Genomic DNA, 22,277 nt, shown 5'->3' with positions numbered 1-22,277 from the left:
CTCAGCCTCCTGAGTTGGCTGGGACTACAGGTGCGCGCCACCACGCCTGGCTAATTTTTGTATTTTTAGTAGAAACGGGGTTTTACCATGTTGGCCAGGCTGGTCTCAAACTCCTGGCCTCAAGCGATCCTCCTGCCTCAGCCTCCCAAAACAGTGGGATTATAGGCTTGAGCCACTTTGCCTGGCTGGGCCCCCAGGACTTTTGGGGATTCCTGACACTCCATGGGAGGGGGGCCCCGGGGTGTGAGCAGTTAGTGATCTCAGCTACTTCTGTGGGATCGGCTCTGCCTCCAGCCAGCTGGCCCAACCAGGGAGCGTGGGAGGGAAGCTAGAGGCTCTCACCGGCCCCAGGTGAGGCTGGGCTGAAGACCCCCTCGATGGTCTCGCAGGCACTGCCATCACCGCCACACACTCGGCACTTGTCCTCCCGAAGGTCGGAGCCCAGGACTCGGTCACAGCCCACGTGCTGTGTGGAGAGGGTGTCAGCGAGGCGACCCCCACAACCCACCCCTGCTCCCCATCTCCTCTCCCACTCCCTGGGCGTCCCCTGCACCTTGCATTCGCCACTGACGCAAATGTCCACCGTGTCTGGACGGCAGGGTGTCCCGTCCACCACGGCTGCCGCCCTCTCCGTGTAGAAGTTGAAGCCTTCTGCTAGGCATGTGAGTGAGCAGGCCTTCACGCCCCCTGGGGGGCACAGCCCCGTCACACCATGGGCCAGGCCACCCCGGGACTCCCTGCTCACTCCCTGGGGGAGTGAGGCCAAGAGGGATAGACCCCAGACCCAAGAGGATGGGCAGCTTGGGCAGAGGGACTGTGGGCTCACGGCGTCCAGTAGAGGCCCCATGGTACTCTCTCCCGGGTACTGTGGCTCCCTGGGTGGGGACAGGGCTCAGGCAGACCCTGGGAGGCTGCATTCATTCACCTGCTGCCAGACATTCCCACGGCTGCCTTTCAGGGCCCCATGGCCTTCAGAAACCCTCACTCACCTCCCCGGTACGTTTTCCATGTGTAGAATTTCCCACGAAAAGGGATGCTGTCAAATTCAGAACACTGCATTTCTCTGAAGTCCTGGGAACCAGGGGGACAGTCCTGGGGGCAGGAGAGGAGAGAAGGAGGGAGGCCAGGTTTGGGGGCTTGGAGTCAGAGCAGAAAAGGGGTTCTCAGAGAAGAATGGGCTGGAGGAGGGGAGCTGGAGGTAGGGAGGCCAGGGAGGAGGCTGTGATGGTCTGGGTCAGACTAGACCTGGAAGGTGGCCTGGGCTGGGCATGGAGATGCATCTGGGATAGGACTGGTTGGATCCCTCATTTGGGATTTGGAGGTGAGCTGGGCAGGAACACCTGGGTTTCTGGTTCCAGACTCTGGAGCCTTTTTTTTTTTGAGACACAATCTCACTCACTGGAGCTTAGTGGTGCCACCTCAGCTAACTGCAACCTCCATCTCCCGGGTTTAAGCAATTCTCCTGCCGCAGCCTCCCAAGTAGCTGGGATTACAGGTGCTCACCACCATGCCCGGCTAATTTTTATATTTTCAGTACAGATGGTGTTTCACCATGTTCGCCAGGCTAGTCTTGAACTCCTGACCTCAGGTGATCTGCCCGTCTCAGCCTCCCAAAGTGCTGTGATTACAGGCATGAGCCACCCCATCTGGCCATATGGAGTCATTCTTGGGAGAGGAGGTCTAGAAAGGATCAGGGTTTATAGAAGGTGCTAACATGTGGATTCTCTGAAAACCTGGGTCCCCCCAGATGGTGGGGCTAAAAAAATCCAAAGCTCTCACTGCTCTCTGAAACAACCCCCTCCTCTCCCCAGGAAACCTCACTGGTGGTCCCAGGTCAGCTAAGGGCACAAGCAGAGGATAGACACCTGCCACTAGGTTTGGTGAGAGGCAGCTTCAGCTACAGCTTTGGGGAATGACAGAGGGCAGGGGTGGGACTCTTAGGGGGAAGTTGAGCTGTATAGGGAGGGGACAGACTGGATGGTAGGGGGTTGTGAGGGCCAAGCAATGATTTCAAGGTGCGGGCTCGTCTCCTGAGTCTGAAAATAGGAGGAAGAGAGAGAGCCGGAAGGAGCCAGGTCATTGAGGAAGAGGGGTTCAGGAAGGCAAGGTGGTGGGGGTCGGGGAGAGGAGGCTGCAGGTTCCTTAGGAGGTGGCAGGCACCCGGATGAAGCACTCTGATCTCTCTCTCTCTCTTTTTTCCCCACACTTAATTGTTTTAATTGGTGTACTCTCTCTTTTTGAGATGGAGTTTGGAGCACTCTGATCTCTCTCTCTCTCTCTTTTTGAGATGGAGTTTGGCTCTGTCACCCAGGCTGGAGTGAAGTGGTGTGATCTCGGCTCACTGCAACCTCCGATTCCAGGTTCAAGTGATTCTCCTGCCTCGGCCTCCCCGAGTAGCTGTGTTACAGGCAACTGCCATCATGCCAGGCTAATTTTTATATTTTTAGTAGATATGGAGTTTCACCATGTTGGCCAGGCTGGTCTTGAACTCCTGACTTCAGCTCCCCCCCGCCTCAGCCTCCCAAAGTGCTGGGATTACAGGCATGAGACACCGTGTGCCTGGTCTGATAGCTCTTTTTAATGCTTCCTCCTCTGCCCCCCAAGGGATTTGGGATAACTCACATCCGTGTTGCAGGAGCGGTGCCGCCTTCTCTCACCCAGACAGTATTTGCCGCCGATGGTTGGTCTGGAAGGGGAAGTGGGACAGGAGAGAGATGAGGCAAGGGGAGATGGGGGCGGGGGTCGCGAAGCCCTCCCGGGTGGGGGTCCCAAGGGTTGACCTGGGGCTGTCGCAGTGACGGCTGGAAGAGGACACGCCGCCGCCGCAGGTTCGGCTGCAGTCGCCCCACGGAGTCCATGGTCCCCAGGCTCCGTCCACGCCCTCGGGGCGCGACCCGAAGGGGACACAAACCCGCTTGTAGCACCACTGGGTCGGGGGAGACAGGGAGGAGTGAGTCCAGCCCGAGGACAATCGCCGGCCGCGTGCACCGTTCCCCACTCCAAGCCCCAGCCAGAGAGCTTTCGGCCCCTTCAGGATGGGACGGAAAGTGGATGAGCAGAGGCGGGGTCTGAAGATGGGGACAGGGCCAGGTTAGGTAGGAGAGTGGTCTGGGAGACAGACACGGTACAAGCGAGAGGCGTGGCCTGAGCGTAGGGTACAGAACCCGGAGGGGAGAGGTGTAGACAGGACTGGGATAAGCGTGGAGACGAGGTGGGGCGTGGCTTCAGAAAGGGGCGGGGCCTACAGACAGTGGGCGTGGCCAGAGCCGAGGGACCGCCTACACGGTGGGCGTGGGCCAATGCGAGAGGGAGCGGAACAATAGGCGTGGCCAGAGCCAAGGGGAAGCACAATGGTGGGCGTGGCCAACACTGGAAGGGGCAAGCAGTAGGCATGGCCACAGGTAGGGGGTGGAGAATAGATGGTAGGTGTGGCTAATGCGGGAGGGAGCAAACAATAGGCCGAAGGACACAGGTTGGTGGGCGTGGCCAACGCGAGAGGTGGATCCGGGGGCGTGGCTCAGCTGGGTGCCCTGTCTGGCGCTCACCCCCTTGTCGATGGTGTGCGTTTGGCACAGCGTGCCCTCGGCGGCTGGGATGCTGTTGGTGATGCACCGGTTGCTCTTGCTCAGACACCACAGCTCGCTGCAGACCTCCTGCGGGCCGAGGCGCCCGCTCAGGCTCGCCCCCCTCCCTTCCTCCCTGGGGCAGCCCGCCCGGCTTGGGAGGACCCAGATGTCCTGCTCACAGCCGGCCCGGGAGCAGAGAGCTGCGTGCTCCCTTCCTGGTTCGCAGTGAGTCTTCGTACATCCCCTTGCGGGGCATGGCTTGTGACTTATCCTCTGCCAATAAGCTGCATTTATGGAACACCTTATGCATGCCATGTACCCTTTAGGCAGTACTACCCCATTTTACTGGGAGAAAACCAATATTCAGACAGGTAAGGTCACGTGCTAGAGGTTACACAGCTACTAAGGGAGTAGCCTGGAGTTTAACCCAGATCTTTAATTCAGAGTCTGTGCTCTAATTAACTTTGCAATTCAGATCCTGGTGCCTTCTGAGTTTCTGGAAGGAAACTTGGGACCTGCTGAGGAATGAACAGGAAGGATTTGGGGTTCTTTTTTTGGATGGGCAAAGTAGCTTAGAGGAAAGTGGTGGTTCTGAGAAACCAGGCCTGGATGGTAAGTAGGCCAAAGGCCTCATCTCTAGTTTTTTCCAGCTGTTGGTTCTCTTTGTTTCCCCCATCTAAACTCAAGAAACCCCCCAACACTTTCAAGCTATGGGGAGAGGTGGGAGTTTGGGAGGAGACAATGCCAAGTTGGGTCTGTGTGGGACAGTCTTCTCTTTCTCTAGGTGAAAAATCAGCCCCACCCTTTTCCCATTTGAATCCTGCATGGGCTGGGCCAGTCCCAGGGACTACTCTGACCCTTAAAGTCCAGATTAATATCCCTGGAGGAGCTCCACTGTGTTCAGGTGAAGCAAAATCTCTGACCCTCTTGGCCCACATGCTAAGCAACCTCACGGGGTCTTTCCTCTAAGAAGTAGGTCATCCGTCTGTAATAATCAAGTATGATTTCCCTCTTTGAACACAATTCTTGTAAGCTTTCCAGATGTGGGACTGGATCAATCAATGTCCATTGCAAAGGACTCTTCCTAGGTCAGCCCCTGAGAGATACCTGTACATACGTGAGAAGTTAGAAGAGTTGTCTTCAAACACATTCTCCCTCAAAAGTCCTCTAGAGTCTCTGCCTTCTGCCTTATAGAGGACAGTTCTCTGGAAAAAACTTATCTAAAAACTCAGCCTGTGTCCTCCTGGCCATGTCTAAAAATATAACATCAGTCCAGTAGCAATCCCACTTCTGATACCTCTTAAAGAGACTGATTTCAGTCCTGCTTTTGGCTACCTCTCCACAAGGAGGCACTGTGGTATATTTGAGTTGTGCAGAGACCTCAACCCTGCTACTGACTTGCAACATCAACATCTCTGGGCCTCAGTGTACTTATCTACAAGATAGGCAGCCTAGTGCCTGCCTTGCCTATATAAATAGCTATGAGGCATGGGCAGGGTAGATATGAAAGGGCTTGCACCAATGCCGTTGTGGGGTAACAATGACCACCACTACCTATGGACCAGGCGCTAGGCTGAACCCTTGATATATATTAACCAGTTCACATGTAGTAAATAAATCCCCCATTGCCAAGAGGGCCTGAAAGATGTACCTTCAAATCTAAAAGGCTCAATTCAATATATAGCCAGTGCCAGCCCAAGCTTGATATTTTGACAACTCCTCCCCTCCCCTGCCCCTTTGTGAAATTTGGAGTCATGAGAGACCAGGATTTAAATCCCAGCTCTGCCATGGTCTTGAATTGTGGCCTGGGACGAGTAAACCTCCCTCTGCTATGCTCAGTCCCTTCCTCTGTAACTTGGGAGATAATACGATTGTCAGGAGTTTAGATGATGACACACAGCGCATACTTAGCACATAGTGAGAGCTCAGTAAATGTCAGCTACCACCATCATTGTTAGGGTACCTGGGTCACAGCAGATGTTCAGGGGCAGCGTTGGAATTCTTTAGGAATTCCTTAGAGGGTGCTGTAGTTTCCAGCTAAGTTAGTGTGGGGCGAGGGGGAGGAGAGGAGGGAGGGGCGGGTCAAGGGTGGAATGTCAATGAAATAGAAATTGTTCCAGGGTTTTGTCACTGTCTTGCAGTGGAATGAAGGGAGGGCAATTTGGCAGCTGCTTGCCCTCTGCTTTGCGTTAACATGGCATCTGATCCTTTGAGTTGTGAGGGTGTGAAGAACTGGGGCTGGGGCTGGGCCCCTAGGGGTGAGACTGTGGGGAGCTGAGAGGTGCATTTAGGGAATCAAGACAGGTGGGCAGAGGAGGAGCAGACCCCGGCTGAACCCTGGTGGCTGAAGCAGGAAGCCAGTAGGTTTTCAGCTTCCTGGTGGGGAGCTAGGAGTAGACCCCCCTACGCCCAACTCTCTTCTCTGTGCACAATTGGGGCTTTAGGAGTCTAAATCTCGGAGTAGAATGGGGAGAGGTCAGGAGGCTCAGAGCTCCCCCAGCCAAGAACTGGGGTCAGGAGAGCTTGTGAACCAGTGGGCAACGTGGGAGTGAAGACAGGGAGGCCCTGGAAGGTTCTGTCTAGTTCTTTGCCAAGTAGGGAAGACGGCTCACCCCAGGGAAATGATTTCCATCAGGACTAGATGTTTAGTTTAAAACTGCCCTGAGAGAGGGCTTGAGACTTTGATCCTACTGTAGCCCACAGGGAGTCTAATGTGCCAGACAGAAGGTGGCCCCTCCAGCCTAGCCCTCAAATCAGGGGTCCAGAGAAGCAGGTGATCCCATTTTTGTTCCCAAGCACTGTCTGATTCTTTGGGATATTCTGCACACTCCATGCACCTCTGTCTTCTCAGATCCCCACAGGGGTTCACCTCACCCCCCTTCCCAGCTCTCCCACCCCCCAACTTCCCAGGTGGGCGCCGTGGTGGAGTTTCCTCCCCCACCCTCAGCGGCCCCCTCCCCTCCCAGGAAGGAAAGCAGGAAGGCTCTCTCTACCCCGTATTTACACTGACGCGATTTGACTCCATGCTGAAAGCGGCATTGCTCATCTGCATCGTAGGCCTGGCCTGGCGCCACTGTCGGGTACACAAAGTCCTGTCTTGGGGGCCGGTTATTCAGGCAGAGACCCAGGCCCGAGCTGCCTCGAGAGAAAAGCAACTGTCATGATAGGTAGCTGCAAGTCAAGAGCTCAGGAGCCCCAGTGGGATGGGGGTCCCGGGGAGGAGCCCTGATTTCTATCATCCCCCAAGTCACCCCCCGCCCCACTGTGAGTGTGACCCGCTCTGAGGGACATGCAGGTGCATCCTCACTCTAGAAAGCTGGTGATGTAGTCACGGCTGCAGGATGACCACACGAATGGGTTGGTCTTCATGGTAATGTGGGCAGCCATGAGCTTGGCCGGGTCCTGACCACGGGCCCCGCAGCTGTTTCCCACGCCGTCATGGTTCATGCCGAATCTGGGGAAAGGGGTGTCGGCTCTGCCGGGCACCGAGGGACCCGCCCAGCTCCTCCCGTCCTCCCCCTCCTGTGTCCCTTGGCCTCACGTGTGCCCAATCTCGTGGGCAATGGTGAATGCCGTGGCCAGGCCAATGTCCTCATTGACGCTGCAACTTCTCTCGCGCTCACACATTCCACCCACGGGGGCCAGGCCTGGGAAGACGGGCATGTGGGGATGGGGCTGGGGGCTCAGGACAGTGCTGGCTGGCCCCATCAACCTGCCAGGTCTCACCCCAGCCCATTGCCTTCATAGGTGCCTGAAACCTACGGGGCTCAGGTACCTAGTGTGCCACAGGGTTTGTTCTTGTAGATGCAGATGTCATAGCTGTGAAAGGAGAGGGGGGGCAGTGAGGGGTCTGGGCTGTCTCCCTGAGCCCTACTGATGCCACCATGCCCAGCTCTGGGGGTTGAGCTCTGCCTGGGAAGCGCTATCTGCCTCTCACCTGAAGCTGCATATGGGAGTGACTGACCAAATGAATGAATGAATGAATCAATGAATGAATGAGTGGGAGAAGGAACGAATGATGACATTGGTGCCCAAACAGCCCCAAACCTCCCTTACCCATTCTCAAGCAGCCCCTCCTCAACTGTGGCTCCCTCAGGGGTGGCCCAGGCTCCCCTGCTCCTCCCACCCCCCAGCAGAATCATCTCTGTTTGGACTCTAACGGTTCCGGGACCTCCTGTTTTCTCAGCCCCAGTCCCGGACCTCTCCTCTCCCCTCACCGTGTGATGAGCACTGCTGTGTCATGGTTAGCCACACCGTTCTCTGGAATGGCATTGCCATGGCCGCTGTGGTTCACGATGGATTTCTGCCACTTGCAGAAGCTGTCCAGGGACTTCCCGGCATGGTGGGTGATCTCCAGAGTGGGCTGGGATGGACAGAGGGAAGTGCGTGGGCACCCACCACCCAGAGGATGGCAGAACGTGCTGGTGTGAAGGGGAAGGGGAAGGGAAGGGGAAGGAGAAAGGGAAGGGGAAGGGGAGGGGACCCCCCCGCACCTGGTCCTCCGTGAGCAGGATGAGGCGAGTCACCAGGATGTTAATGGTGTTTCCCAGACTCGAGTCCTGGAAAAGTTTGGCAACCTGACCTCCAAGAAACAAGAGAGACCGAGTCTTAAGAGAAGCCCAGGGTAGAAAATGAAAAGCAAAAACAATGATACCAGCTTGCTTTAATCAGGTACCTACTGTGTGCTGGGTCTTAGGCTAAACATGCTATCAGGACTTTTTGGTTGTTGTTATTGTTGTTAGACATGAGTGCTTGCTATGTTGCTCAGGCTCGTCTTGAACTCCTGACCTCAAGTGACCCTCCTGCCTGGCCTCCCCTAGGGTGGGATTACGGGTGTGAGCCACCACACCTGATCCTGCATCAGTCTTTTCATGAATAGGTACTTTTTTTTTTTTTTTTTTGAAATGGAGTCTTGCTCTGTTGCCCAGGCTGGAGTTCAGTGGCACAATCTCAGCTCACTGTAACCTCCGCCTCCCGGGTTCAAGTGATTCTACTGCTTCAACCTCCCAAGTAGTTGGGACTCCAGGTGCACCACTATGCCTGCCTAATTTTTTTCTTTTTGAGACAGAGTTTCGCTCTTGTTGCCCAGGCTGGAGTGCAATGGCACGATCTTGGCTCACTGCAACCTCTGCCTCCCATGTTCAAGCGATCCTCCTGCCTCAGCCTCCCGAGTAACTAGGATTACAGGCAACCACCACCGCACTTGGCTAATTGTTTTGTATTTTTCGTAGAGACGGGGTTACACCGTGTTAACCAGGCTGGTCTCAAACTCCTGACCTCAGGTGATCCACCCACCTTGGCTCCCTTACAGGTGTGAGCCATCGCACCTGACCATGGCTGTCTAATTTTTGTATTTTTAGTAGAGAAGGGGTTTCACCATGTTGGCTAGGCTGGTCTCGAACTCCTGACCTCAAGTGATCCTCCTGGCTTGGCCTGCCACAGTGCTGGGGTTACAGGTGTGTGCCACCGTGCCTGGCCATGTATCTGTTCATGAATAGGTGCTATTATCACCCCCAATTTACAGACAAGGAGACATGTAAAGAGAGGTTAGGACATAGCTGGCAGGTGTCAGAAGTAAGACTCAAGTCTGGATTGCTTACCAGAGCATTTCTTTCAAACTCCTCCAAGTTTAGCTTATCTACTTGTGCAAGAATGCTGCATGCATACAGATGTGGGCCTGTGTGTACTGCTAACCTCTTTTTTTTTTTTTTTTTAAAGATGGAGTTTCACCATGTTGGTCAGGCTGGTTTGAACTCCCGACCTCAGGTGATCCACCCGCCTTGGCCTCCAAAGTGCTTGGATTACAGGTGTGAGCCACCACACCCGGCCTCACTGCTAACCTCAATGGGTACCTGCAAGCTGTGATTTATGTATTTATTTATTTTGAGATGGAGTTTTGCTCTTGTCACCCAGGCTGGAGTGCAATGGCTCACTGCAGCCTCTGCCTCCCGTGTTCAAGCGTGATTCAACCCCTGCTTACCCCCCTGACTGCCTCAAGTGTCTTTGCCCAGAGGCGACCTGAGGGATGTACATGTCTGGCTTCATTCCACAGCTGTCTGAAGGTACCAATTTGCCCATCACCACAGGAAGATAAAACTGGGGGTAGGAGGCTCTAGAGTCAGTGGTCAGAGGAAAGGAGGAAGCAGCTCCAGGGATGAGTGGGCACAGAAGACAGAGGCCAGGCTGTGCAGGGATCCTGGAGCCCTGGGCAGTAATTTCCCTGTCTGGAAATCCCCAGGAATTTTTTTTTTTTTTTGGAGACAGTTTCACTGTGTTGCCCCAGATGGAGTGTGGAGTGCAGTGGCACAATCTTGACTCACTGCAACCTCCACCTCCTGGGTTCGAGGGATTCTCCTGGCTCAGCCTCCCGAGTAGCTGGGACTACAGGTGCTCGCCACCAGGCCCAGCTAATTTTTGTATTTTTAGTAGAGACGAGGTTTCACCATGTTGGCCAGTCTGGTCTCGAACTCCTGACCTCAGTGATCCACCCTTCTTGGCCTCTCAAAGTCTGGGGATTATAGGCGTGAGCCACTATGCCCGGCCGGAAACCCCCAGGAAATTTGGAAAGCCCTAGGGAGAGAGGCCAGGCTCGGGAACAACAGAGTGCCATTAGTGACAGCATTACACAACATTTTGGACACACTGCCTGTCTGCTAAACTTTTTGTTTTCCCTTTTGCTTCAGTGAAACAAGACGCCATTCATCAAGCCCTTACTATGCGGTAAGTACTCTACGTAGCTTCCCTCCCACCAACCCTTACTCTCTCTGGTAGCAACCATTATAACGCCATTTGATAGAGAGGTAAGCTGAGGCTTAGAGAGGTTAAGAGATCTAGAATGGAAATTGACTACATTTCAATGTGAATCTGGGATGTAAATCTGTTGCAATTTATAAGTAGGTGCTTGTGCAAGAATGCTGCACACATACAGTTGTGTGCCTATGTGTATACTGCTAACCTCAGTGAGTACCTGCAAGCTGTTTTCGTTCATTCATTCATTCATTCTGAGATGGAGTGTCACTCTTGTCGCCCAGGCTGCAGTGGTGTGATCTTGGCTCACAGCAAGCTCCACCTCCTGGGTCCAAGTGATTCTCCTGCCTCAGCCTCCCAAGTAGGTGGGATTACAGGTGCCCACCACCATGCTCAGTTAATTTTTAAATTTTTAGTAGAGATCAGGGTTCACCATGTTTGCTAGGCTGGTCTCTAACTCCTGACCTCAGATGATCCACCCGCCTTAGCCTCCCAAAGTGCTGGGATTACAGGCGTGAGCCACTGCGCCTGGCCTGCTGTGATTTATTTATTTATGAATGAATGAATGGCAGAGATCCTAACCATAACTCACTGCAGCCTCAAACTTCTGGGCTCAAGTGATCCTCCTGCCTCAGCTTCCTGAGCAGCTGGGACTACAGGTGTATGCCACCAGGCTCTACTAATTTTTAAATGTTGTGTAGAGATAGGGTTTCACTATGTGTCCCAGACTGGTGTGTGTTTATTTTTTAATTTTTTTGAGATGGAGTCTCATTCTGTTGCCCAGGCTGGAGTGCAGTGGCGTGATCTCAGCTCACTGCAACCTCCACCTCCTGGGTTCAAGCGATTCTCCTGCCTCAGCCTCCTGAGTAGCTGGGATTACAGGCACCTGCCACCACACCTGGCAAATTTTTTCTATTTTTTAGTAGCGACAGGTTTTCACCATGTTAGCCAGGCTTGTCTCAAACTCCTGACCTCAGGTGAGGCACCCACCTTGGCCTCCCAATGTGCTGGGATTACAGGCGTGAGCCACTGTGCCTGGCCCATGTGTGTTTATTTTTACACACAGCAAACACTTATATGTCACCTACTGCATGCCAAGAACTGTTCTACATACTTTATCAACACTCTGGATCTATCTTAGCTTTATAAAGTTGCTTTATCTTAGCTTTACCACAATTATGCCCATTTTACAGATAGGTAAGGCAAGGCAAAGAGGTGAAGTAACTTACTCAAAGGCAGACAATTAAAAGGTGGCAGAGTGGAACTGTAAACCCTGGCAGGTTACCTCTGCCCCAGGGTACCCCTCTGCATCTAGTCGCTGTGATATGCCCTTTCTCCTTGTTCACTGCCATGCGTAACCTTCCTTTCTCACCTTGCCCCCAAATCAGGGATTAGGGGTGGGATGGTAGCTGCCACCCCCTTGCCTAACACCTGGAGGCTGGCTCCAGGTCCTCAGGGCTGCAGGCCCAGGGAGGGGAAGGCACTTACAATGTTCATGATGGCCAGCACATACTGCTCCACATCCCGGCGCCCGTGATAGGCCACCATCATCTTATCAGCCACCACCAGGGTCTCCACGTAGCGCTCTCGGCTGACCGATCGCTTCAGGCCTGGCTGGCCACGCTCTGTTTCATTCCCCAGTGGCCTGGCAGGCGGCGGCTTCAAGGTCCGCAGCCACCACGGCCGCCCTTTCCACGGTTTCTCATCTGGGGACCCAGTAGAGCAGTTAAGCCCTGTCCTGTTGGTGGGGCCCGGAGCTGCCTGACCACTGTCTTGTCCAACCTCTATCTGGCTCCCCCTCTACCCAACAGTCTGGACAGACAATTTCTGGTCATTCTGCTGCCTTCTCTTATCGTCCAGCTACCTATTTGATGGTCCATCTGCTCAAATGATCTCCCCCTCTTGGCCTCCCAAAATGCTGGGATTATAGGCGTGAGCCACCGTGCCTGGCCCTCATTTTCTATATGTACATTTTGAGACAGGATCTTGCCCTGTTGCCCACGCTGGAGTGCAGTGGTGTGATCATGGCTCATTGCAGACTCAACCTCCCTGGCTCACGTGATCCTCCTGCCTCAGCCTCCCAAGTAGCTGGGACCATAGGAGTGCACCACCATGTGTGGCTAACCAATGGGCTGCCAAACACTGTATCTTTTTTATTTTTTACTTTTGAGATGGAGTCTCACTCTGTTACCCAGGCTGGAGTGCAGTGGTGCAATCTTGGCTCACTGCAACCTCTGCCTCCCAGGTTCAAGCAATTCTTCTGCCTCAGCCTCCTGAGTAGCTGGGATTACGGGCATATGCCACTATGCCCAGCTAACCTCTGTATTTTTAGTTGAGACAGGGTTTCACCATGTGGGCCAGGCTGGTCTCGGACTCCTGACCTCAAGTGAACCACCCGTCTCAGCCTCCCAAAGTGCTGGGATTACGTGTGTGAGCCACTGTGCCTGGCCACCTCACTGTGTGTCTATAGGGCATCTTGGCAGTACCATGTCTATTTTTTTGCCAATGTCCTACTACTACCTGAGAATATTGTAATCTACCATGATGTCACTGTCCCACTGCCAAATTGTTGAGTTGAATCACAGCCTGACTTCTCCCATTGTTGGCTGTATAGCTATCCAGCTGTTCCACTGCCTGTATGCCAAGCTGTTCAGCCACCAGCCTGTCCCACTGCACAGATGTCCAAAGAACACTGGCAGGACTGTTCCACAGCTAAGCTGGTTGGCTGAACCACTGTCCCATGATGACCAGGATGATTGTACAATCCACTGACAATTCCACTGCCCAAATGGAAGGGTGTGAACCAGCCTGTTTTGCTGTCTGAACTGTGTGCTTGGACGTCGCGCTGTCCTAGCTGAGCAACTCTCCAACCAATGCACTGCCCAGTTAAATCAGTTAGTTTTAACTACAATGCACTGCAGTTAGGACAATCATACTGCCTGATGCACTGCGACCAGACAGTCTCATGGACCACCCAACTGTGATCATGCGTTATCCACATTTTCTGTTTGTACAACCACTGTGGCTGTATGTCTACCTCAACAACCTCCTCACAGACTCTGATTATACATTTAATTCAGTATCACATTATTCTGCTTTTCCATCTAACATTCATTTGATTTTCTTTTTTTTTTTTGAAATGAAGTCTTGCTCTGTTGCCCAGAGTGGAGTGCAGTGGCGCAATCTCGGCTCACTGCAACCTCTGCCTCCAGGGTTCAAGTGATTCTCCTGCCTCACCCTCCCAAGTAGCTGGAATTACAGGTGTGTGCCACCATGCCTGGCTAACATTTTTGTATTTTTAGTAAAGACGGGGTTTCGCCATGTTGGCCAGGCTGATCTTCAACTCCTGATCTCAAGTGATCTACCCATCTTGGCCTCCCAAAATGCTGGGATAACAGGCATTAGCCACTGTGCCTGGCCCTGATTCTCTATATGTATCCTTTGAAACAGGATCTTGCTCAGCTGCCCACGCTGGAGTGCAGTGGTGTGATCATGGCTCATTGCAGCTTCAACCTCCCTGGCTCAAGTGATCCTCCTGCCTCAGCCTCCCAAGTAGCTGGGACTACAGGAGTACACACCACACCTGGCTAATTTTTTAAATTTTTTGTTGAGATGGTATCTCACTACGTTGCCCATGCTGTTCTCAAACTCCCAGACTCAAGCGATCCTCCTGCCTCAGTCTCCCAAAGTGCTAGGATTACAGGTGTGAGCCACTATGCCCGGCCTGACCTGGTTTCCTAACAGTACAATTACGCTGGTAAATATTTTGTTGGTATGTAGCTTTCCGACTCTCATTTCCTAAATGCCTGATTGTACAACCATCCTTCTACCAGTCTGATTGTAAATCTGGCCTTAGGCTGCATAACTGCTGGAGTATCTGATACAACCACCACACTAACTGTCTGATCAGACAATAATCCTAGAGAAAGAATGGTTGTAGACCTGAACACCTGTCTGGCTGTCTTACTCACTGCTGGGTCAGCTGACTATAGCAGGGATAGATTATTCCATTGCTCCACTGGTTTGCTGTCTGAGGATATGTCTCTGCTATCTTGGATGGAACTCCTTAATTTTTTTTTTTTTTTTTTTGAGATGGAGTCTTGCTCTGTCACCCAGGCTGGAGTGCAATGGCATGATCCTAGTTCACCGCAAACTCTGCCTACGGGGTTCAAGCAGTTCTCTGGCCTCAGCCTCCTGAGTAGCTGGGATTACAGACACCCACCACCATGCTCGGGTAATTTTTGTATTTTTAGTAGAGATGGGTTTCACCATGTTGGCCAAGCTGGTTTTGAACTCCTGACCTCAAGTGATCTTCCTGCATTGGCCTTCCCAAGTGCTGGGATTACAGGCGTGAGCCACTGCACCCGGCAGTGGCTAATTATATCGCCATGTCCCCTTCTCAGCAGTTCCAATCTTCCCCTCACAAAGCTGCCTGCTGACTTTCTGGATGAAAAGACACTGCTGCCTCAAAGGAAAGACACTCTGTAGCCAGCCCCTCTACCCATCCCCGGGAAGACCAATGTACCTCTCACTCCACAGGCTGTGTCCAGGTGGGGGTGACGCAGAGAGGAGCGCTTGTACACCACATGTGGTCCACCTTCCTCCGGGCCCCGAGAACCCTTGGGCCCACCTTGCAGTGGCTCAATCAGGTACTCTTCCTCGTCTGCCACAATCAGGCCATGCTGGGTTTTGGGGAGTGGGACAGAAAGCTCTCAGAATCAAGTTCTGAAGCTTAGAACCCCTGGGACCTTCTCTTTGTCTTTATGATTTCATTCTTATCAGGTTTATTTTGCTATTTATATATTTTTTGGTATAGGTAATTAGTATCCATGCTATTTCTTTCTTTTCTTTTTTTCTTCTTTTTTTAGAGACAAGGTCTCACTGTGTTATCCAGGCTGGAGTGCAGTGGTGCAATCATAGCTCACTGCAGCCTCAACCTCCTGGATTCAAGCGATTCTCTTGCCTCAGCCCGGGGAGCTGGGGCTGTAGGAGTACACCAATATATCTGGCTAATTTTTAAATATTTAAATTTATTTTTTCACAGAGATGGGGTTCTACTACATTGCTCAGGCTGGTCTCAAATTCCTGGCCTCAAGTCATCCTCCTGCCTTGGCCTCCCAAAGTGCTAAGATTACAAGCATGAGCCACCATGCTCAGCCTCTAATTTCTTTTTAGTTTTTAATTATATATATGTGCATATATATGTGTGCGTGTATGTGTATACATATACATATACATACACATACATACCTATAGATAAATATATTTATAAATGCATAAGTGTATATAGATAGATGCTTAGCCCATTAATTTTCAGCCTTACCTAAGGCTATACATTTTCCTCCAAGTACTGCTTTAGCTGCACCCCAAAAGTACTGATTCACTCAAAATACTTTAAAAAAATGTCCCATTATCATTCCTTCTCTGCCTTCTATGTAGAAGTGTTTTTCTTAACTTCCAAACTTGTGGGCATTTCTCCCCCACTTTCCAGAATCTTCAGCTCACCAGGCCTCCACAGGTGCTGATGGCCACACGGGAGCTGCTGGCCTGGCCTTGCAAGTGACCAGCGTAGAGGCAGTGGGGTCGTGCAGCCCTCTGCCAGGCCAGGCCCTCCCGTGTCCAGTACTCCACGGAGACGTGCCCTGCCAGTAGACGGGAGCTTCGGGTCAGGTTCAGCAGGAAGTGGGTGCTGGGTGCGGCCACCTTGTAGAAGAGGCGGGACTCGGCTGTGGCCCCTGTGCCCCGGCGCTGCCTCCGGGGAGGTGGTGGAGAGAAGGCCAGTAGTGCCCCGTTGTGGTCCACACGGGTGGGGAAGGCGATCTCATAGCTCTCCAGACTGGACAGGAACTCATCTGTGGGTGAGGGTCAGAGGCCTGGGTGGGCCCTGGTTTTAGTGGACCCCTGTGTCCTGGCTGTTAGGCTGCTGGAGCAAGTGACGCTGGCCTCACTGACCCGAAATCCAGGGAGTTGGCTGCAAGGCTCCCGCCTGTTGACCCCAGGGCCTTCCCCCGCTAACCCCCATCCCAGCCCACAATACCTCTTTCTGTTGGAACCCAACTGGTCTCAAATTTTTAGCTCCCTCCCCACCGCCACCACCAGACTTCCCCTACCTTGAGACCGGAAGGCGTGTGTGACCTCGAAGGTGAGGCCCAGCCCCAGGGCGAGGGCCCAGCGGAGGATCTGGCAGGCGGGAGCCATAGAGGCCACGTGTCCACATGTCTCTCCCCAGCCCTGGCTGCCGGCAGCCCCCACAGTGCCGCCTCTCCTGTTCACAGCCTGCGCAGCATCACCGGGCTCCTGGGAGCGGGGAGCCAGGTAAGGGGGTGCCTGGTCCCGCTGTCCAGCACAACCAATGCCAAGGCCAACCATGGCCAAAGCTTTCCACCTGACTCTGAAGATTCCGAATACATTTTCTCATTCAGTCACTCCCCTCTCCCCACCTCCCCTTCCAATCCTTCCTACACTCCTACAAGAGGACAGGCAGGGACTGGGATGCTGGGGAGTACGTCCTAAGTGCCAGCTACTTGCCCCAGTCACCTAGGATGGAGTGCAGTGGTGTGACTGTAGCTCACTGCAGCCTCCACATCCTGGGCTCAAACAATCCTCCTCTCTCTGCCTCCCAAGTAGCTGAGATTGCAGGTGTATGCCACCACACCTGGCTAATTTTTTTTTTTTTAGATGGAGTCTGGCTCTGTTACCCAGGCTGGAGTGCAATGGTGCAATCTTGGCTTACCACAACCTCCGCCTCCCTGGTTCAAGTGATTCTCCTGCCTCAGCCTCCCCAGTAGCTAGAACTACAGGCATGTGACACCATGCCTGGCTATTTTTTTTTTTTTTTTGTATTTTTAGTAGGGGATCCCGTGGGCTAACACAGGATTTCACTGTGTTAGCCCACGACGGTCTTGATCTCCTGACCTCGTGATCCACCCACCTTGGCCTCCCAAGGTGCTGGGTGTGAGTCACCGCACCAGGCCTAATGTTTTTGTTTTATTGGAGGGACAGGGGTCTCACTTTGTTGTCCAGGCTGATCTTGAACTCCTGGCCTCAAGTGATCCTTCCACCTCGGCCTCCCAAAGGACTGGGATTACAGGCATGAGTCACTGCACCCAGCCCACCATTGCATTTCATTTCAAAGTAACTGAGGTCAAAGTCATCACACTCTTTTTTTTTTTGAGATGGGAGTCTCCCCCTGTTGCCCAGGCTGGACTGTAATGGTGGGATCTTGGCTCACTGAAACCTCCGCCTCCCAGGTTCAAGCAATTCTCCTGCCTCAGCCGCCTGAGTAGCTGGGACTACAGGCATGTGCCAACAAGCATGGCTAATTTTTTGTAGTTTTAGTAGAGAGGGGGTTTCACCATGTTGGCCAGGCTGGTCTCGAACTCCTGACTTCACATCACACTCTTTTTATAGATGAGGAACTAGACTCAGGTGTGATAGAATTTGCCCTGGGTCATACTGCTAGAAAGTGGTGGAACCTGGGTTCATTCATTGATGGAGGATGGATGGGGGCATGACAGTCAGACATGCTAAGGATAGCAACCCTTACTTGCCCTAGCCCTGTGGGGTTCAGTCTCTTAAGAGTGACAATGACAGTTAGGTGAATGGAGAAGAGTTCAGGTTGTGACATGTTCTGTAGAAGGTATCAATGGGGAGATTGGGAAGCAGAGGTTCAAAGCATGAGATCAGTGGTCTGAAGAGACGGGAGGGTGCACCAGGAGGGGAAACAGGAAGGTCAAAGGCTTGAAGGTGGGGTAGAGCCTGGCATGGACCCAGGCAGTGTGGGTGCAGGAGAGGAAGGGGAGGCTGGCACTTGAAGGCTTGGGTGGCCAGTGTGAGTTTTCAAGCCAGCTTAAAGCTAAGGCTAGTACTCCAGTCCCACAGCCTCTCATATTCCCACCCACGCACCCAGTCAGTCCCGGGCCCTGTCTGTGGAGTCTCCGAAATGGGTAGCATGGTCCAACCCACACACCCTAGGCCTCTCCTCTGCCCTGTGTTTCCTTCCCTCTTCTCTTTTCAAGGCTCCAGGCCAGCCCACCCTGCAGGTCTCAGTCTCTCCAGCATCTGCCCCAGGCCAGCCTGCCACAGACACCCGAAGCAGGCCACCACCCTGTGCCAAACCCCTCTTACCCCACCCTCCTGTCTCCGCCCTCCTCCTCCTCTGTGCAAAATCTCTCAATCACACAGTCTTGTTTTCTTTGCAGCCCAGCCAAGTCTGAGAGTCCAAGTCTGAGAGTCAATCCCCAAACAGGGCAGTGCAGCCCCAAGGGAGGGAGGGAGCCAGGTTTTTGCCAAGTTGCTGATGGACCGAGAAGCCCACATTCCCCACTTCTGCTTAGAACCCTCCAGTGACGGGAAGCTCACTCATAGATACTGTGACCCTATTGCACACTTTAGCTGGGCTAATGCCCATTACTTTTGTTGTTGTTCTTTTTGTTTGTTTGTTTGTTTGTTTGAGGGAGTCTCCCTCTGTCACTCAGGCTGGAGTGCAGTGGTGTGATCTCGGCTCACTGCAACCTCCGCCTCCCAGGTTCAAGTGATTCTCTTGCCTCAGCCTCTCGAGTGCCTGGGACTACAGGTGCGTACCACCACACCCAGCTAATTTTTGTAGTTTTAGTAGAGATGGGGTTTCACCATGTTGACCAGGCTGGTCTCGAACTCCTGACCTCATGATCCGCCTGCTTCCGTCTCCCAAAGTGCTGGGATTACAGGCATGAGCCACTGCGCCTGGCCTCTTTTTTTTTACCTTTTGGGGGCTTCAGTTGGTGGAGTAGTGTTGGGCTCCTGTTCGGATCCTTCCCTTGCCTGCTTCCTGCACCTGGGCCTCTCTGGGCCTTGGTTTCTTCTTCTTTGGAGCCTGGGCAGGGAGGGGTCAAAGAGGAGCCGGGCTGATCTTCAGCACGACCTGAGTCTGTAGCTCAGGGATCGCTGAGGAAATTCTGACCCTCTCTCTGCCCCTGAAGAACTTCCCTTAAACCTTTTCTTTCTTCTGTTACTAATGAACCCCTCCAACAAGACCCACCTCTTCTCCCTCTCCATCTCTTCTTGCTTCTCCCTTATTCCTTCTTTGGAGGTGTCAACCAACTCCCAAATCAAGGCCCTTCCTGGTTGGGAACCTCTGACACCCCCCTCCTGCCCTAAGCCACCCCTGAAAGGTAGCAACACACACATTGCAAGTGAAGCAGGGACCTCCCCCACGTCTCCATTGGCTCCCTCCCTCCTCTCCCGTTCTTGCTTTGCCAGGCCTGGTGCCCATCCTCCTCCTTCAGGGGCTCTCTAGTCTTGTCTAGAGTGTCTTTGGGTCTGTCCCGGTCCCCCTAACACCCCCAGTCCTCATCACTGTCCTCTGAAGTGAGGCGCTCCTCCCAAAACCCTCACACCCCCTTCTATGCTTTGGACTGAGGTAGGGGGTGAGGGACAAGGCTTGGGACATTGTGGAAGGACCCAGCATAGGGGGTGGGGGCAGGGGCAGGGGACTCACCTGTGCACAATGCATGGGGTTGGGGGAAGAGGGGGTCTGCAGAAGGTTCACAGGTGTCTGAGCTGGGGCCCTGCTCACAAGGTGCTGGAGAGGTGTGACACAGCCCCGGGTACTGGGTGGTGGGTGGTGGGGGGACATGAACAAGGCAGTGTGTCTGGGGCAGCAGATGAACCTTGAGAGGGGCTCGGGGACAGAGATGGTGGTGGGCAACGGGATGCCAGAGAGGGATCTGCACTGTGGCGTGTGACTATGTGTGTGTATTACATGCGTGTGCATTACAGCATGTGAGTATGTGGTCCTGTGTGAGCATGTGACATGTATGACTCACATGTGACTGCATGTGAGACCCTGTGTGAGTGTATGTGTATTACAGCATGTGTGTGACCCTGTATGTGAACGTGACTGCATGTGGATTACAGCATGTGAGCATGTGACCCTGTGTGTGACTGCGTGACTGCATGTGTATTACAGCATGAGTGTGTGACCCTGTATGTGAGCATGACTGCATATGGGTTACAGCATGTGAGTGTGTGACCCTGTGTCTGTGAGCAAGTGACTGCATGTGGATTACAGCATGAGTGTGTGACCCTGTATGTGAGCATGTGACTAAATGTGGATTACAGCACGTGTGTGTGTGAGACCCTGTGTGTGTGTGACTGCATGTGTATTACAGCATGTAAGTGTGACCATGTGTGTGTGACTGTGAGCATGTGACTGCATGTATATTATGGCATGTGACCGTGTGTGTGACCTGTGACTGCATATGGATTATAGCATGTGAGTGTGTGACTCCGTGTGTGTGTACCCAGGCCTGGCCATTCCTCCAGCCCCTCCTCCCTGAAGGCAGGAGGGAGGTGGCCAGCGTAGGGGAGGGTGCCAGGCCTGGAGGAGGAAATGCCTCCGGGAAATGGAAATGGCTTAGAAACAGAGGATCCGTCCGATCCTATCCTGGGGATCCTAGAGGGACCCTCAGCTCTACACCTAGACCTCTCCAGCCAGGCTGGGGGGACAGGGCCGACGGCAGGTCCCCTGTAGAGGCCAAGGCCGCGTCTGCCCAGGCAGAGGCCCCAGCCTGCCGGCTGCCTGCCTCCTCCCGCTGCACATCTGGCCAGGCCGGCAGGAGGCAGCCCCTGCCCGGAGAGCAGACAAAGGCCCAGCTGGGGCCTGCGGGAGGAGGGGGCCGGCGCCCGGGCTGGTCCCCCACAACCGACCGCTAATTAAAGGCCCTGAGCCCGACCGCTGGAGGCACCCTGAGACAGACGGCTGTGGCCTCAGTGACCAACTCAGGGGAAGTGGGCGGCGCCACTCCCACACCCAGACACACAAACACACACTGGCAGCAACACACACACACACACCCCGCGCAGCCAGAGACCGGCGCTGGGGCACTGCAGACTCACAAAAGACGCCAGGAAGCCTCCCCCAAAGATACACACGCCGACAGGCTCAGTGCACACTCAGACAAACACATGAAGACACAACTACACACTTCCAGACATGTGTAAACACACACTCATTTACACACGCACACAAGGGGCAAGCCAGAGAAACACACGGACACACAAATACACATACCCGGGGCCTACACACATAGAAACACACACTCACATACACACAGACAACCCAAGGAGACAGACACACAGGCCTATACTCGGACACATACACGCTCATTTGCATGCTCACACCAGACCAGAGACAAACTCGAAAGTCCGAGACACGGACCCAGACACCCCCCCACGCACCAGACACACACAGGCATTTACACACACATCACAGAGACAAACGCACAGATGCTTGGGGACACACACACTCACCTCCAAATCTGCGTGCACACAGCAAACCCCTATGCGCACACACTGAACACACACACACAGGCAGATACACAACAGAGACGCATCCCCGGACACTGACACACACCTGGAATGCACAACCACTCCGCCCCTACGTGGACGGCCACGCACACACACACACACACACACCCCAAACCAACCCACGGCCACCCCAGGCACGATCAGTGGAGCGCGCACTTGGGGACCTCCGGCACCGACCCCAGTCGCACAGCAGGACGCCCTCCCCCATCCAGGGCACCAGATCCCCGCTGCCTCACAGCCCGATGAGGACACACAAAATCCCACTGAGTCACGCACCCCCGGGCCCCCCGCCTGCCCCGCTACCTGCGCCGCGCCCGGGGCCTCCGCGCTGTGGCCGCCGCCGTCTCGCTGCCCCGCGCGCAGGAAGGGAGGGAGCGAGCGAGCGCGGCGGCGTGGCCGGGGGAGGGGGCGCGGGGAAGGCACTTCCTGAGCCGCCTGCCAGGGTTATAAAAAAAACCCCCAAACCGCGCGCGGCCAGAAACCCCGCCCGCCCGCCGCCGCCCGGCCTGGGCCGCTGGCTGGACCCCAGCCAGGGACCCGGGAACTCGGGCTGCCCCGCCCGGGACCAGCGTTCCCGCTGCCCGGGAGAGGGCTGGGGAATCGCGGGGGCGGGGA

General features: G+C 54.0%; 1 protein-coding gene and 1 long non-coding RNA gene across 4 annotated transcripts in view; one reads left to right on the top strand and one right to left on the bottom strand.

Moving 5' to 3' along the window:
- ADAMTS10 (ADAM metallopeptidase with thrombospondin type 1 motif 10) overlaps positions 1 to 22,035 on the bottom strand; it is a 31,246-nt gene extending 9,211 nt beyond the window's left edge. Inside the window, exons 1-18 of one of the 3 annotated variants that reach the window (XM_032251919.1) lie at positions 21,966 to 22,035; positions 19,057 to 19,167; positions 16,424 to 16,610; positions 15,819 to 16,165; positions 14,839 to 14,995; positions 11,802 to 12,019; positions 8,060 to 8,143; positions 7,784 to 7,929; positions 7,342 to 7,385; positions 7,108 to 7,213; positions 6,874 to 7,020; positions 6,560 to 6,701; positions 3,546 to 3,653; positions 2,781 to 2,926; positions 2,623 to 2,686; positions 990 to 1,092; positions 554 to 687; positions 343 to 466 (exon numbers count right to left, since the gene is read on the bottom strand). In XM_032251919.1, coding sequence (XP_032107810.1) covers positions 343 to 466; positions 554 to 687; positions 990 to 1,092; positions 2,623 to 2,686; positions 2,781 to 2,926; positions 3,546 to 3,653; positions 6,560 to 6,701; positions 6,874 to 7,020; positions 7,108 to 7,213; positions 7,342 to 7,385; positions 7,784 to 7,929; positions 8,060 to 8,143; positions 11,802 to 12,019; positions 14,839 to 14,995; positions 15,819 to 16,165; positions 16,424 to 16,511 — 2,158 coding nt within the window. In that variant the 5' untranslated portion in view covers positions 16,512 to 16,610; positions 19,057 to 19,167; positions 21,966 to 22,035. Of the gene's footprint in view, positions 1 to 342; positions 467 to 553; positions 688 to 989; positions 1,093 to 2,622; positions 2,687 to 2,780; positions 2,927 to 3,545; positions 3,654 to 6,559; positions 6,702 to 6,873; positions 7,021 to 7,107; positions 7,214 to 7,341; positions 7,386 to 7,783; positions 7,930 to 8,059; positions 8,144 to 11,801; positions 12,020 to 14,838; positions 14,996 to 15,818; positions 16,166 to 16,423; positions 16,611 to 19,056; positions 21,915 to 21,965 lie in introns of those variants that run through there. The other 2 variants (XM_032251920.1, XM_032251921.1) reach the window with 2 other exon arrangements.
- LOC116532619 lies at positions 15,470 to 15,708 on the top strand. The gene is made up of 2 exons (XR_004260918.1): positions 15,470 to 15,505; positions 15,570 to 15,708. It is a non-coding gene; the product is annotated as an uncharacterized LOC116532619 (long non-coding RNA).
- Positions 22,036 to 22,277: the final 242 nt, after the last annotated feature.

The sequence above is a fragment of the Sapajus apella genome, unplaced genomic scaffold (genome assembly GCF_009761245.1).
Source record: "Sapajus apella isolate SASKATOON/1434 unplaced genomic scaffold, GSC_monkey_1.0 scaffold77, whole genome shotgun sequence".
Classification (NCBI taxonomy): domain Eukaryota; kingdom Metazoa; phylum Chordata; class Mammalia; order Primates; family Cebidae; genus Sapajus; species Sapajus apella.
This window is presented reverse-complemented; position numbering and strand designations above follow the sequence as displayed.